General features: G+C 46.6%; 1 protein-coding gene across 2 annotated transcripts; it reads right to left on the reverse strand.

The window, feature by feature from the left end:
• Nucleotides 1-1,262: 1,262 nt before the first annotated feature.
• Nucleotides 1,263-5,160, reverse strand: TMEM141 (transmembrane protein 141). 2 transcript variants are annotated; one of them, XM_075834136.1, is made up of 5 exons: nt 5,049-5,157; nt 4,482-4,548; nt 3,483-3,566; nt 2,487-2,594; nt 1,263-1,727 (listed from the first exon to the last, which is right to left on the reverse strand). In XM_075834136.1, exons 1-5 carry the CDS (start codon nt 5,103-5,105, stop codon nt 1,669-1,671), a joined length of 375 nt encoding a protein of 124 aa, XP_075690251.1. In that variant the 5' UTR covers nt 5,106-5,157; the 3' UTR covers nt 1,263-1,668. The 2 variants fall into 2 exon arrangements, with proteins under 2 accessions (XP_075690251.1, XP_075690252.1); XM_075834137.1 differs by lacking the exon at nt 2,487-2,594 and having other exon boundaries at nt 5,049-5,160.
• Between the last annotated feature and the right edge of the window lie 8,826 nt (nt 5,161-13,986).

The following is a 13,986-nucleotide window of genomic DNA, read 5'->3' on the forward strand; positions in this document are numbered from 1 at the left end:
GGCAGTATTATAGTAGTTATATTCTTGTATATAGGGGCAGTATTATAGTAGTTATATTCTTGTATATAGGGGCAGTATTATAGTAGTTATATTCTTGTATATAGGGGCAGTATTATAGTAGTTATATTCTTGTATATAGGGGCAGTATTATAGTAGTTATATTCTTGTATATAGGGGCAGTATTATAGTAGTTATATTCTTGTATATAGGGGCAGTATTATAGTAGTTCTATTCCTGTATATAGGGGGCAGTATTATAGTAGTTATATTCTTGTATATAGGGGGCAGTATTATAGTAGTCATATTCTTGTATATAGGAGCAGTATTATAGTAGTTATATTCCTGTATATAGGGAGCAGTATTACAGTAGTTATATTCTTGTATATAGGGGCAGTATTATAGTAGTTATATTCTTGTACATAGGGGGCAGTATTATAGTAGTTATATTCTTGTATATAGGAGCAGTATTATAGTAGTTATATTCTTGTATATAGGGGCAGTATTATAGTAGTTATATTCTTGTATATCGGAGCGGTATTATAGTAGTTATATTCTTGTATATAGGAGCAGTGTTATAGTAGTCATATTCTTGTATATAGGAGCAGTATTATAGTAGTTATATTCTTGTATATAGGAGCAGTATTATAGTAGTTATATTCTTGTATATAGGGGGCAGTATTATAGTAGTTATATTCTTGTATATAGGGGGCAGTATTATAGTAGTTATATTCTTGTATATAGGAGGCAGTATTGTAGTAGTTATATTCTTGTATATAGGGGCTGTATTATAATAGTTATATTCTTGTATATAGGGGGCAGTATTATAGTAGTTATATTGTTGTATATAGGAGCGGTATTATAGTAGTTATATTCTTGTATATAGGGGGCAGTATTATAGTAGTTATATTCCTGTATATAGGGAGCAGTATTACAGTGGTTATATTCTTGTATATAGGGGCAGTATTATAGTAGTTATATTCTTGTATATAGGGGGCAGTATTATAGTAGTTATATTCTTGTATATAGGGGCAGTATTACAGTGGTTATATTCTTGTATATAGGGGCAGTATTATAGTAGTTATATTCTTGTATATAGGGGGCAGTATTATAGTAGTTATATTCTTGTATATAGTGTCAGTATTATAGTAGTTATATTCTTGTATATAGGGGGCAGTATTTTCCCATATAGTTTACTTTATTCTTACCTTCTTGAGCTTGGGACATGTTGCCCTGTCAAATACGCACAATAAATACATGCCACCGTGGAAAAAAAACAAACAACATTTATTTATATTAATATAGAAAGCTCTCCCAGAGACCACCTCTTAGAGAAACCACCCCCCCCCCCCCCCTCAAATTTTAATGCAATTTTGGGTGGACGTCTCCCCGTTCATGTACATACAGCACTCGAGAGTCAGATCTCAGATTACGCCACTTTTCTTCCAGCAGTTATCAGATCATATTTCTTTATTTTGAACTTCCTTCTTATTTGTCCTCTTCGCTTGGAGGATGATTTTATTGGTTTCCTCATTCTCTGTGTGGATGTGATACCCGGATTATTAACAATGAGGAACATTAGCGGAGGTCCTTTCTGTTATTATGAATGGCGTGCATTGGTGCCTCTGTATTCTCATCCGCAGTAAGGAAAGTCCCTGGTTTTCTGTGGGATTTATTCAATAGTGTCTCCATATTTGTTCTGCTTTGTGGTATCTGAAATCTGCTGTTGTTCTAAAAGGGAACAGAAAAAAAACCAATGCTGGTCACTGACCATATATTTGAAAGGAAAAAATGGATACCCTGTGTTATGTCTAGTGTAGAGTCTGAGGGGGCGGAGCATGACAGTTAAAAACCAGCTCCGCCCCCTCAGGCTCTACACTAGACATAACACAGTGTATCAATTTTGCCTGGAACGTTCCTTTAAAGGGCAAGTATAAGGGTTCTTTCACACAGCCCATATGGGCCATGAAAATGAGCGCCGATCGAGAAAGCTTGCTGATCGGCGCTCGTTTGCTCCTTTCACATGGAGGATCTAGTAAGGGGACGAGCGGTCATTACAACCATCGTTCGTCCTCATACATTTCCATCATGCCGGCAGCGCGTCCCCCTGTTTACACACCGAGATGTTCTGCCGACAACTCAACGATACGATCAGCCGATGAATGAGCGTTTGTCCGATCATTGGCCCGCGTAAAAGGGCCTTAACATTAGGGCTCCAGCAACAGATCCTCATTCCCAGTGGAGAGTTTGGATGCTCATTTGCTCCTCATAGAAATTAATGAGGTTTGCAAAATGTCAATTGAACTCCTATTGAAATCAATGGCACGGTGATCCTCATATGGCAGAGTAGTAGCCCCTTTATTCCTGTTCACGGACCCAGGTCAATTAAAGGTGCAGGTCTTGAGAAACATAGCAGCGGTTCAACCCAGAAAATAATATCAGCAGGACAATGTAGAAGGTCACAGGGGCCACACATGGTTCTACTACTACCTGCGTCCTGTAACTGGGATTTCTGTCCTTTCTCTAGGTAGATCCAGAGGTCGTTGCACTTCTCGGTTTCCCTCTTGGTCACTACGTAGCTGGCCGACGACCCTGCAACTGAAACCGGGTTCAGATTAAGGCTGGATTCACACGAGCATGTGCGGTCCGTAAAGGACGGAACGTATTTCGGCTGCAAGTCCCGGACGGAACACAGTGCAGGGAGCCGGGCTCCTAACATCATAGTTATGTACGACGCTAGGAGTCCCTGCCTCGCTGTAATCATGTTTTCAGTATGGGACAGTAGTTTCACGGAGAGGCACGGACTCCGAGCGTCGTACATAACTATGATGCTAGGAGCCCGGCTCCCTGCAGTGTGTTCGGTCCGGGAAATGCGGCCGAAATCCGTTCCGTCCATTACGGACCGAACATGCTCGTGTGAACCCAGCCTAAGGGATCCATTAAAAAAATAAGAATTTCGTTGTTGATTTTAATCATATTGGCCTATTGGACCATAGGTTCCATCTGCATTACCATTGATTTTAAAGGTAACGCTTCCGTTGCTAATGGTTTCAGTTTGTCTCCGTTCTGTAAGGTTTCCGTTTTTCGGACGGCATCAATAGCGCAGTTACGCTCTTTATTCCGTAAAAAAATGGAAACCATTAGCAACGGAAGCGTTACCATTAAAATCAATGGTAATGCAGATGGAACCTATGGTTTTCGTCGTCCTTTCCGTTGACGGGGGTTCCTCCAATTGGAAGGTCCAATAGAAACCCCTCAACGGAAACCAATGCTGACGAAGGCAGCCAATGTGGGACGTGAAAAACTGCCGGACACTTATGTAGTAGTGACTGCAGATTTTCGGACGCCTTTAATTTATAGAAACTAGTAAAATGGGGCGCATTTTTAGAGCCACCGATGGCCATAGCCCAATATTTTCACTTTTTCCTGTTTTCATTTTCCGTGTGCCTCCAGGTGACGTCTCGCTGCCGGGAGCTTCTGACTTACCCACAGACAGGAGAATAGTCCACTGCTTCGGATACGGCAGACGTTTTCTGAGAACACTCTGGATCACCAGTGCGGCACCTGTCCCTGGGAGTGCAGACAAGAAAGGGTTAACACAAGGTAAAGATGGCGCGCTCAGCAACCTACGTGCTCGTCCCCATTCCCGGAGTAGTAGCGATCTGGCAGGCGTGAGAAATCTCCATTAAAAGGGTATTATGACCATACACTTGTGGCGTATTTGCGCAGGCTCGCCGCTGACGGCCATTTTGGATTGCCAGGACAGGGTCCGTTGGCCCCATTATCTTAGGGATATGCTTTGTGTATGGTTGGAATACCCCTTTAAAGTCAGTGGGCGATATGGAAACGTTTGCCTCTGCTACCTCTATAGTCACTACGGATATACATGTTTAGGGAATAGCTATTTATGCAATTCCCTAAACCTTCATCTTTTCATCAGGATCCCTCCTATGGTGACTGATGGAAAACAGGCGACCGTAAACAGCACGGAAGTCCGATGACTTATTTCCTTAACGACGGCGACATTTCAGAATTCCCCGCAGGCTTCAGGTTTATCATCAGATTTGCTTGGAAAGGAAGAGCCTAATAATAATGTCATGACTCCTCGTTTCCTGCCTTGCAGTAGATCTGGATTCCCCTCTGAATCATTCACAAATATTTTAATCCAGATATTTATGGTCTGGAAATCCTGTAATCTGGCCGGCAACAGAAATAGTCCCATGTTTTATGAATAGGACTAGATCAGACAGTGCGGCGGTCTCACGGCGGCGTTTATACAGAGAACGCGGGTCTGACACGTCACCAGAATAATCTCCAGGAGCTGCCGTGGACATGGATATAGGTGTATCTGTATAGACATCTGATGATCCGGCATCTCCGCGTTCATAAGCGTGCCGGATTATCAGAGTTTATGATCTTCTATGGAGAACATGCGGCACGTGGCGGTGCGCCAGTCATTCTGAGCGGTGATACGTCAGAGATTACCTGTGATGAAGGTGAGTACGCCCTTCATGAACGCCTGGGACTGGCACGCTGCATATCTCTGTAAACCCTAGAAAAGAACGGCAGCCTTTTTATTACCGACCTCCATCCCACACAGAATTCCTCCTCAATAAGTCATTGTAATATCTAATGAGTCAGTCAAATGTCTAAGACATAGCTGTGGTTTACCCCAGCGGCACTACAAGTCTCAGCCAGCTCTTGAGTCACACAGCGGCTTAATGAAGATGAATCATTGTGTGATCAAAAGTTCGGAAAACTTGTGTTTCGGTTCCTCTGCTTGGTGTCAGTGAATGGGTGCGTTCTTGTTTACTTTCAAAAGGTTAGAACCCATCCTGATCCAATATCGTGCGATTGTTACAATTGTATCCAGTTGTATCCAATTGAATCTCTCTCCTGTCCTGATAGTCGTGACAATGTATCAGTGCAGGTCAATTGTCAGTTTAAAGTCTAGCTGGTCTAGCTCGCAGAAGATTGCCTAGACTGGATACAACTGTACCAAACACTCAGATGTGAGAAGAAACACAAGGAAACCGCTAGCAGAGGACTCACCGGGTGCTTTGCCGCTACATTGTCATCCACTCTGGACAACCCGAGGTTCACCATCATAGCTCATGCTGCATGTAGTTTTTCCGGGTGTAGGGGCTGTGAGCTGATATTCACAACAGCGACACCCACTGCATAGGAGGACTCATAACATTTCAACAAGCTTTATGTATCTACCAAGCAGTACAATATACAGACAAGACAGGCAGCTTACCAGGAGTGGATCTAGGATTGAAATCTAGGGGGGGTGGAAAAAAAGACCAGACAATTCAGTTGCTAGACCAGACCCCCTAAAGAAATTTCAGACCCCCGACCAGACACTGGAATTACTTGAGATCCCAGACCCATAAATTACTGCAGAACCCAGACCAGACCCCTTCCCTACATTACTCTAGATGCTAGAGCAGACCCCCTAAACTAATTCAGACCCCTAAACTAATTCAGACCCCTAAACTAATTCAGACCCCTAAACGAATTCAGACCCCAGACCAGACCCCTAAACTAATTCAGACCCCAGACCAGACCCCTAAACTAATTCAGACCCCAGACCAGACCCCTAAACTAATTCAGACCCCTAAACTAATTCAGACCCCAGACCAGACCCCTAAACTAATTCAGACCCCAGACCAGACCCCTAAATTAATTCAGACCCCAGACCAGACCCCTAAATTAATTCAGACCCCAGACCAGACCCCTAAACTAATACAGACCCCAGACCAGACCCCTAAACTAATACAGACCCCAGACCAGACCCCTAAACTAATACAGATCCCAGACCAGACCCCTAAACTAATACAGACCCCAGACCAGACCCCTAAACTAATACAGACCCCAGACCAGACCCCCTACCCTACATTACTCTAGATGCCAGATCAGACCCCTAAACTAAGTCAGACCCCAGATCAGACCCCTAAACTAATTCAGACCCCAGACCAGACCCCTAAACTAATTCAGGCCCCAGAGCAGACCCCTAAACTAATTCAGACCCCAGACCAGACCCCTAAACTAATTCAGACCCCTAAACTAATTCAGACCCCAGACCAGACCCCTAAACTAATTCAGACCCCAGACCAGACCCCTAAACTAATACAGACCCCAGACCAGACCCCTAAACTAATACAGACCCCAGACCAGACCCCTAAACTAATACAGATCCCAGACCAGACCCCTAAACTAATACAGACCCCAGACCAGACCCCTAAACTAATACAGATCCCAGACCAGACCCCTAAACTAATACAGACCCCAGACCAGACCCCTAAACTAATACAGACCCCAGACCCCCTACCCTACATTACTCTAGATGCCAGATCAGACCCCTAAACTAAGTCAGACCCCAGATCAGACCCCTAAACTAATTCAGACCCCAGACCAGACCCCTAAACTAATTCAGACCCCTAAATTATTTCAGACCCCAAACCAGATCCCGAAAACCTCAGACCCTGCCCCTCCATATACTTGGATTAATTCAATAGATGACGGCCAATTTAAAAAGAAACACACCCAAAAAAACCAGCGCTGTTATTTAGGGGTGACTATTGCCCCCCTAAATCCGCTTCCGCAGCTCACTGACACTATGTAACAGCTTATTGACACGGTTTTTATTTCTTTTTCCATCCAGCACACTTCTTTATGTATACAGTCCTTGTACCCTACACCGCCGTCCTCAAACATCGCAATTCTGTGCTCACTTCGTCTTTTCCTCCAGTTACATCCAAAGCTGCTTTCAAAATGTAGCTGTTTGCCCTTGAAAATAGACAGAGCTTCCGCTCCACCGCTCAGCTCTAACTGCGTAACAGTCGATAGTTAAATATTGTGTGAGCTCCCACAATGCACTGCTCTCTGATAACACGAAAACCAGCAGATTTTTGGATTTAGCTTTGGATGTGACTGGAGAAGAAAACATGTAACTCAGAATCAAGACAAGATTCAGAAAAGCAAAGTCGTTACTCAATATTCTATGTAGATTGTGACTGTTCAATGCTAGGATTCTCATAGTCCGTCACATGACCAGGACAGGTTCCTATGGAATGACAGCAAGCAGAGATCTTGAAAACCATTTAGAATTGATACAGAAACCATATTGCAATATTGAATTATTATTTTTTTATAAGAAAATCGTCTAAAGAGCAACTCCTGTTTCAGCAATTATAGAGTTTTTATGGGAATTACACCCATAAATGATGATGAGAAATGAATGTATGAAGCCGTCAGCCATGAGATCAACTCGCTGAAAGCAATGACTCCTCATCCTGCCCGAGCTCATGAGAGGAATGATAAAGTACAGTCATTGCGTAATCATCATTCCGAGCTCTATTACTAATCGCTAATTTATTCGTATAAGCGGAACCTACGTTGCGACTCGCGTCACGTCTCATGCGATGGGCGTGTTCTTATCCTTGCTGGGTAGTTGAGCGTGGACGCTATGGAGTTCTCTGTGCATCGCCATCTTTTATCAACCAGGTATAACGAAAAGTATATTATCTGGTGTATAAAAGCGCTGCGCGGTACTAATGGGTCTGCGCACTCCCCTGAAGGGCTCCCGAGCCACGTTTCTGCTGATGGTGTTTGTTACGGACTCTCTGACGACTCGTGGGATATTTCCTCTTAATTTCAAGCGTGTAATCCCAGCTGCAGCTTTCAGGAGAGGTCCATCTTCCCAGAGGAGCACCGTCTATGACATGAGGTGAGCGCCTCCCAGGGGGCACCCACGTTTCATAGCAGTGCAAGGCACAGGCACTGCTGCTCCTGTATGGCGGCCAGCCACCAGTAATGGGGTCATACCTAGAAATCTGAACTACAGCCTGGGCCCCCCTCTTGCAAAAGTTTCAATGATAACTGTATTTATTTAGATGGTATTGGGTCTGTATGTTTTAAGGGGGTCTATATTTGGAGGTTTGATCTGGGGTCTGTAGTTGTTTAGGGGGCATGGGCGTCTGTATTTAGGTGTCTACGTGAGGTCTATATTTGTTTAGGGGGTCTGGCGTGGGATGATCTGTATATGTTTAGATGGTCCAGCCTGAGTCTGCATTTTTTAAGCAGTCTGGCACGGGGGGGGGGGGGGGGGGTTCTGTATTTGTTTAGAGGTATCTGGTATAGGCGGATTAAGGCCCTGGCTGTTCTCTAAACTTCGACCGCCATTGCCGCCCTCCAAGCCTTGTCTATAGTCAACACCACCTTTCTGTGCTAGAAGTTGTAATTCTGGTTACACAGTCCTTGTTCTACTTGAATGAATAAACTGACAACTGGGTGTTACCGTTCTATTTGTGAAAACACGGTGTTCCTACATACTGACAGTTTCCAATACTTGCTAATAGTATCAGATTGTGTAGGGACACATTCTCTTGACAAGGGAAATGGTCACATCCAGTTGTCAATTAGTTTGTCAGCTTATTATTTTTTCTATAATAGATATGTCAGGAGATTTGACAGCTTCTCTATAAATATAAAGCCAGTGACTCACAGGTGACGTCTTCTCTGATTGTAGACGCTCTCGGGCAGTATTTACATTTTTAACAACTGGTTCCCTAATTGGCGTGTGGGATGCCTGTGGTGTAACGCACTGAGAAAATTATTCCTACGCTAATGCTGCTGACCTTACAAGTGAATATAGTACCGATGCGTTGCAATCATAAGCAGAATAAACACTTATTGATTTACAGGTGACGTCTTCTGCGCTTGTAGTCATTTTCTTTCCTCTTCGTCTCAATTCAGCCCAAACCACCTTGATGAATTCTTCCAACTACGTATCGCCTCTGCAGAGTTTGCCGCCTAGACATCTTTGGATCCTTATTTATACAGCAGATTCTCATTCTTTATACTACGACAAGCTCCTCACAGTGCCACACACAGTGCCCCCTGAATATAATACTCCCATACAGTATGCCCCCTGAATATAATAGCCCCATACAATGTGCCCCCTAAATATAATAACCCCGCAAACTGTCCCCTCTGAAAATACTAACCCCACAGACTGTGCCCCCTAAAATTAATAATACTATACACTGTGCCCCTGAAATCAATGATAAAATATACAGTGCCCTGAAATTAATAATACTATACACTGTACCCCTGAAATACCATAGTTGCCAACAGTCCCAAGTTTGCCGGGACTGTCCCGAATTTACAGATACAGTCAATTACTGTTGCAGACGGGTCCTGGCAATCTGCATATTTAATTAAATCTGTGTCCTCAGATACAATTGAATACTATAGCAAAGCAGGAAACTATCTGCTCCCTGCTCTGCTATTCACTCCTCCTGGAGCGGACTCCCCGGCCAAAGCGTTGCCGATACTCTGGTCGGGGACTCCGCTCATAGAGGGAGCTCCTGACGTCCCTGTCCATATATGGACAGACACGTCAGGGGCTCCTTCAGGAGAGGATTCCCTTGCCAGAGCGGCAGAATGCTCTGGCTGGATATTCCACTCCTAGCGGGAGCCCCAATGGCGCTATCTACAGAGAGGGGGTGTAGCTATCTATAATGGGGATGTGTGGCACGATCTACAAGGGGGTGTATGTTGTGTTACCTACAAAGGGCATTGTGGCATTATCTACAGGGGGCTCTGTGGCATTAGTTACAGGGGGCACTGTGGCAATATCTACAGGGGGCACTGTGGCAATATCTACAGGGGGCACTGTAGCATTATTTACTGGGGGCACTGTGGTGCACCATCTACAAGGGGCACTGAGTGTGGCACTATCTACGTTGGTTTTTACACTACCAGTAGTGGTCAGCACATATGGCCTAGCCCTAGTGATAAAGTAAGACATCACCTGCCTGTAAACAACCAGAGACACCGGCCACCATAGGAGTTGTCAGCATAACTAGTGCATAAAATGTTGTTAGTTTATTCATATGCAGAAATTCTGGGAAGAAAGCCACGCCCCATTAGCCACACCCACCAAATAAGTCACACCCTAAATGTCCCTGGGGAAAAAAAAACAAATGTTGGCAACTATGAAATATATAATAATATATTATATAAAAATTAATTCAGACCTCTACATTATTGCAGACCCCAGTTAATTAACGATCGGTGAGGACTGCGTGGGATCAGTTTCACCGCCTGGGAACCGTATAAATCCGTATACAATTTACGGCGGCCGAGGTCTGACCGAATGTTCTTTTGTTTCTCTGGCAGGCTCGAGTGGGGGATTCACACAGTGGAAGTATACATTTAATTTTACATAAGTTTTGGTGGATCATTTAGCAAAGCTCCCAACCGTCCCGGATCCGGCGGGACAGTCCTGGTTTCTCACCGCTGTCCCGGGCGGTCTGCAAAATGTCCTGGTTTCTCTCCGCTGTCCCGGGCGGTCTGCAAAATGTCTCACTTGGCGCTGCAGCAGTATCAAAACAGCTGATCGCTGCTGACAGGCGCCCTGCATGCCAGACGACTGCAGCAGCGATCAGAAGGCAGGAGTCTTGCAGCGGCGTTCTCACTGGGATCGATGGCGGCCCGGGAGTGGACCAGTCCAGTCATCTGACCTCATCGGTCAAGTGACTGGACTGGTCCACTCCCGGCCCGGCATCGACACCAGTGAGAACGCCGCTGCAAGACTCCTGCCTTCTTCTGACGGTGAGTGACGTCAAAGCAAAGCGGAGAGTGGCAGCAGTAGGATACCTCTACCGCTTTCCGCTCTGGCGGCATTGTGGCACAAAGTATAAGGGGTTTGTGTTGCCCTATCTACTGGGGGGCTGTGTGTGGAGCTATCTACCTCGGGGGCTGTGTGTGGCGCTATGTATGGGGGGCCTTTGTGTGGCACTATGTACAGGGGCCTGTGTGTGGAGCTATCTACAGGGGGGCTGTGTGTGGCGCTATCTACAGGGGGGCTGTGTGTGGCGCTATCTACAGGGGGGCTGTGTGTGGAGCTATCTACAGGGGGGGCTGTATGTGGCGCTATGTACAAGGGGGCTCTGTGTGGCGCTATGTACAGGGGGGCTGTGTGTGGAGCGATCTACTGGGGGGCTGTGTGTGGAGCGATCTACTGGGGGGCTGTGTGTGGAGCTATCTACAGGGGGCTGTGTGTGGAGCTGTCTACAGGGGGGCTGTGTGTGGCGCTATGTACAGGGGGGCTGTGTGTGGCACTATGTATAGGCGGCTGTGTGTGGATCTACAGCGGGGCTGTGTGTGGCGCTATGTACGGGGGGGGGGGCTATGTGTGGCGCTATGCACGGGGTGGCTGTGTGTGGCACTATGTACAGGGGGACTGTGTGTGGAGCTATGTACAGGGGGCTGTGTCTGGAGCTATGTACAGGGGGGCTGTGTGTGGAGCTATCTGCAGTGGGCTGTGTGTGGCGCTATCTACAGGGGGGCTGTGTGTGGCGCTATCTACAGGGGGGCTCTGTGTGCCGCTATCTACAGGGGACTGTGTGTGGCGCTATGTACAGGGAGGCTGTGTGTGGAGCTAACTACAGGGGGACTGTGTGTGGAGCTATCTACAGGGGGGGCTGTGTGTGGCGCTATCTACAGGGGGGCTGTGTGTGGCTCTATCTACAGGGGGGCTGTGTGTGTAGCTATCTACAGGGGGGGCTGTGTGTGTAGCTATCTACAGGGGGGCTGTGTGTGTAGCTATCTACAGGGCGGGCTGTGTGTGTAGCTATCTACAGGGGGGGCTGTGTGTGTAGCTATCTAGGGGGGGCTGTGTGTGGAGCGATCTACAGGGGGGGCTGTGTGTGTAGCTATCTACAGGGGGGGCTGTGTGTGTAGCTATCTACAGGGGGGGCTGTGTGTGTAGCTATCTACAGGGGGGGCTGTGTGTGGAGCGATCTACAGGGGGGGCTGTGTGTGGAGCGATCTACAGGGGGGGCTGTGTGTGGAGCGATCTACAGGGGGGCTGTGTGTGGAGCGATCTACAGGGGGGGCTGTGTGTGGAGCGATCTACAGGGGGGCTGTGTGTGGAGCGATCTACAGGGGGGGCTGTGTGTGGAGCTATCTACAGGGGGGGCTGTGTGTGGAGCTATCTACAGGGGGGGCTGTGTGTGGAGCGATCTACAGGGGGGCTGTGTGTGGAGCGATCTACAGGGGGGGCTGTGTGTGGAGCGATCTACAGGGGGGGCTGTGTGTGGAGCGATCTACGGGGGGGCTGTGTGTGGAGCGATCTACAGGGGGGCTGTGTGTGGAGCGATCTACAGGGGGGGCTGTGTGTGGAGCGATCTACAGGGGGGGCTGTGTGTGGAGCTATCTACAGGGGGGGGGGCTGTGTGTGGAGCTATCTACAGGGGGGGCTGTGTGTGGAGCTATCTACAGGGGGGGCTGTGTGTGGAGCGATCTACAGGGGGGGGGGCTGTGTGTGGAGCTATCTACAGGGGGGGGGGGCTGTGTGTGGAGCTATCTACAGGGGGGGGGCTGTGTGTGGAGCTATCTACAGGGGGGCTGTGTGTGGAGCTATCTACAGGGGGGGGGGGGCTGTGTGTGGAGCTATCTACAGGGGGGGGGGGCTGTGTGTGGAGCTATCTACAGGGGGGGGGCTGTGTGTGGAGCTATCTACAGGGGGGCTGTGTGTGGAGCTATCTACAGGGGGGGCTGTGTGTGGAGCTATCTACAGGGGGGGCTGTGTGTGGAGCTATCTACAGGGGGGGCTGTGTGTGGAGCTATCTACCGGGGGGCTCTGGTAGATGATTTTTCCATTGACAGGTAGCAGAGTTACACAAGTGGAAAAAAAAATCCCCATCATGTAACTCTGCTACCTGTCAATTGAAAAGTCATCCACCACAGGGTCTCCCTCTTGACTTTCATTGTTCTCAGCCTTTTGTCCTGCAGCTGCTGCCGCCGTGATGAGCAAATGTTCTACCCAAGTTAGGAAAAGTAACATAAACACGATATAACCGGATCCATAATATCTGTGATATCCAGAGATCCGCAGTGACAATGTGCGCGCGTTATCTGCAGTCACACGAGGTCATTACGTCCGTCAATTACTGAAATCATGATTACAGTACGGGACAGTTGTCCTGCAGAGAGGCAGGGACTCCTAGCGTCGTACATAACTATGATGCCCGGCCCCCTGCAGTGTGTTCGGTCCGGGACTTGCGGCCGAAATACGTTCCGTGCTTTACGGACCGAACACGCTCGTGTGAATCCAGCCTTAGGCAAAAACACAGAGTTTCGAAATTAACGATCGCTGGTTGAAGTCCCCTAGGGGGACTAATAAAAAATGTAAAAATGAGTTCAATAAAGTTTTTTTTGTGTAAAAAAAAAATTAAAAATTAAAAGTTCAAAAAACCCCCCTTTTCCCCCTAGAGCATAGTAAAAAATGAAATAAATAAACATAATTGGTATCGCCGCGTCCGTAAAAGTCTGAACTATCACAATATATCATTATTTAACCCGCATGGTGAACGCCGTAAAAAAATAAATATTGTAAACGCCAGAATCTCTATTTTTTGTTCACCTCATCTCCCACAAAAAATAAGCCCTTATACCACTTAATCGACGGAAAAATAAAGAAGTCACGGCTCTCGGAATTTGGCGAAACAAAATACATTTTATTTTTTACACTTAGGTTTTTACTTGTAAAATATAGAAAAACCTACACATATTTGGTATCGCCGTAATCGTATTGACCCACAGAATAAAATGAATATGTTGTTTTAATTGTACAGTGAATTCCGTACAAATGGCGCGCAAAAAACCATGGCGGAATCGCTGTTTTTTTTCATTTTCTACCCCACAAATAAATTTTTTCCCGTTTCCTAGTACATTATACGGCAAAATAAATGGTGCTACGAAAAACGACAACTCGTTCCGCAAAAATCAAGCCCTCATAGGACTATATCGACGGAAAAATAAAGACGTTATGGCCTTTGGAAGGTGGGAGGGAAAAACGAAAATGAAAATCTGAAAAAGGGCTGCGGCGTGAAAGGGTTAAAGGTTGGGAGGTTTGGCATTTAGGTTTCATTTCCTGAAATAAATTTGAAATGATGTCCGTTGCTCTTTAAGGGGC

This window comes from Rhinoderma darwinii, chromosome 8, assembly GCF_050947455.1.
Source record: "Rhinoderma darwinii isolate aRhiDar2 chromosome 8, aRhiDar2.hap1, whole genome shotgun sequence".
Lineage (NCBI taxonomy): Eukaryota > Metazoa > Chordata > Amphibia > Anura > Rhinodermatidae > Rhinoderma > Rhinoderma darwinii.

Coding starts and splice junctions, on each gene's coding strand:
- TMEM141 (XM_075834136.1), bottom strand. CDS start 5,105: ATGATGGTGAACCTCGGGTTGTCCAGAGTGGATGACAATGTAGCGGCA. Junction 4,549..5,048: donor ATGTAGCGGCAAAGCACCCG/GTGAGTCCTCTG, acceptor GTTCTTTTCTAG/GGTTTACAGAGATATGCAGC. Junction 1,728..2,486: donor ATCCCAGTTACAGGACGCAG/GTAGTAGTAGAA, acceptor GTTCCCTTTTAG/AACAACAGCAGATTTCAGAT.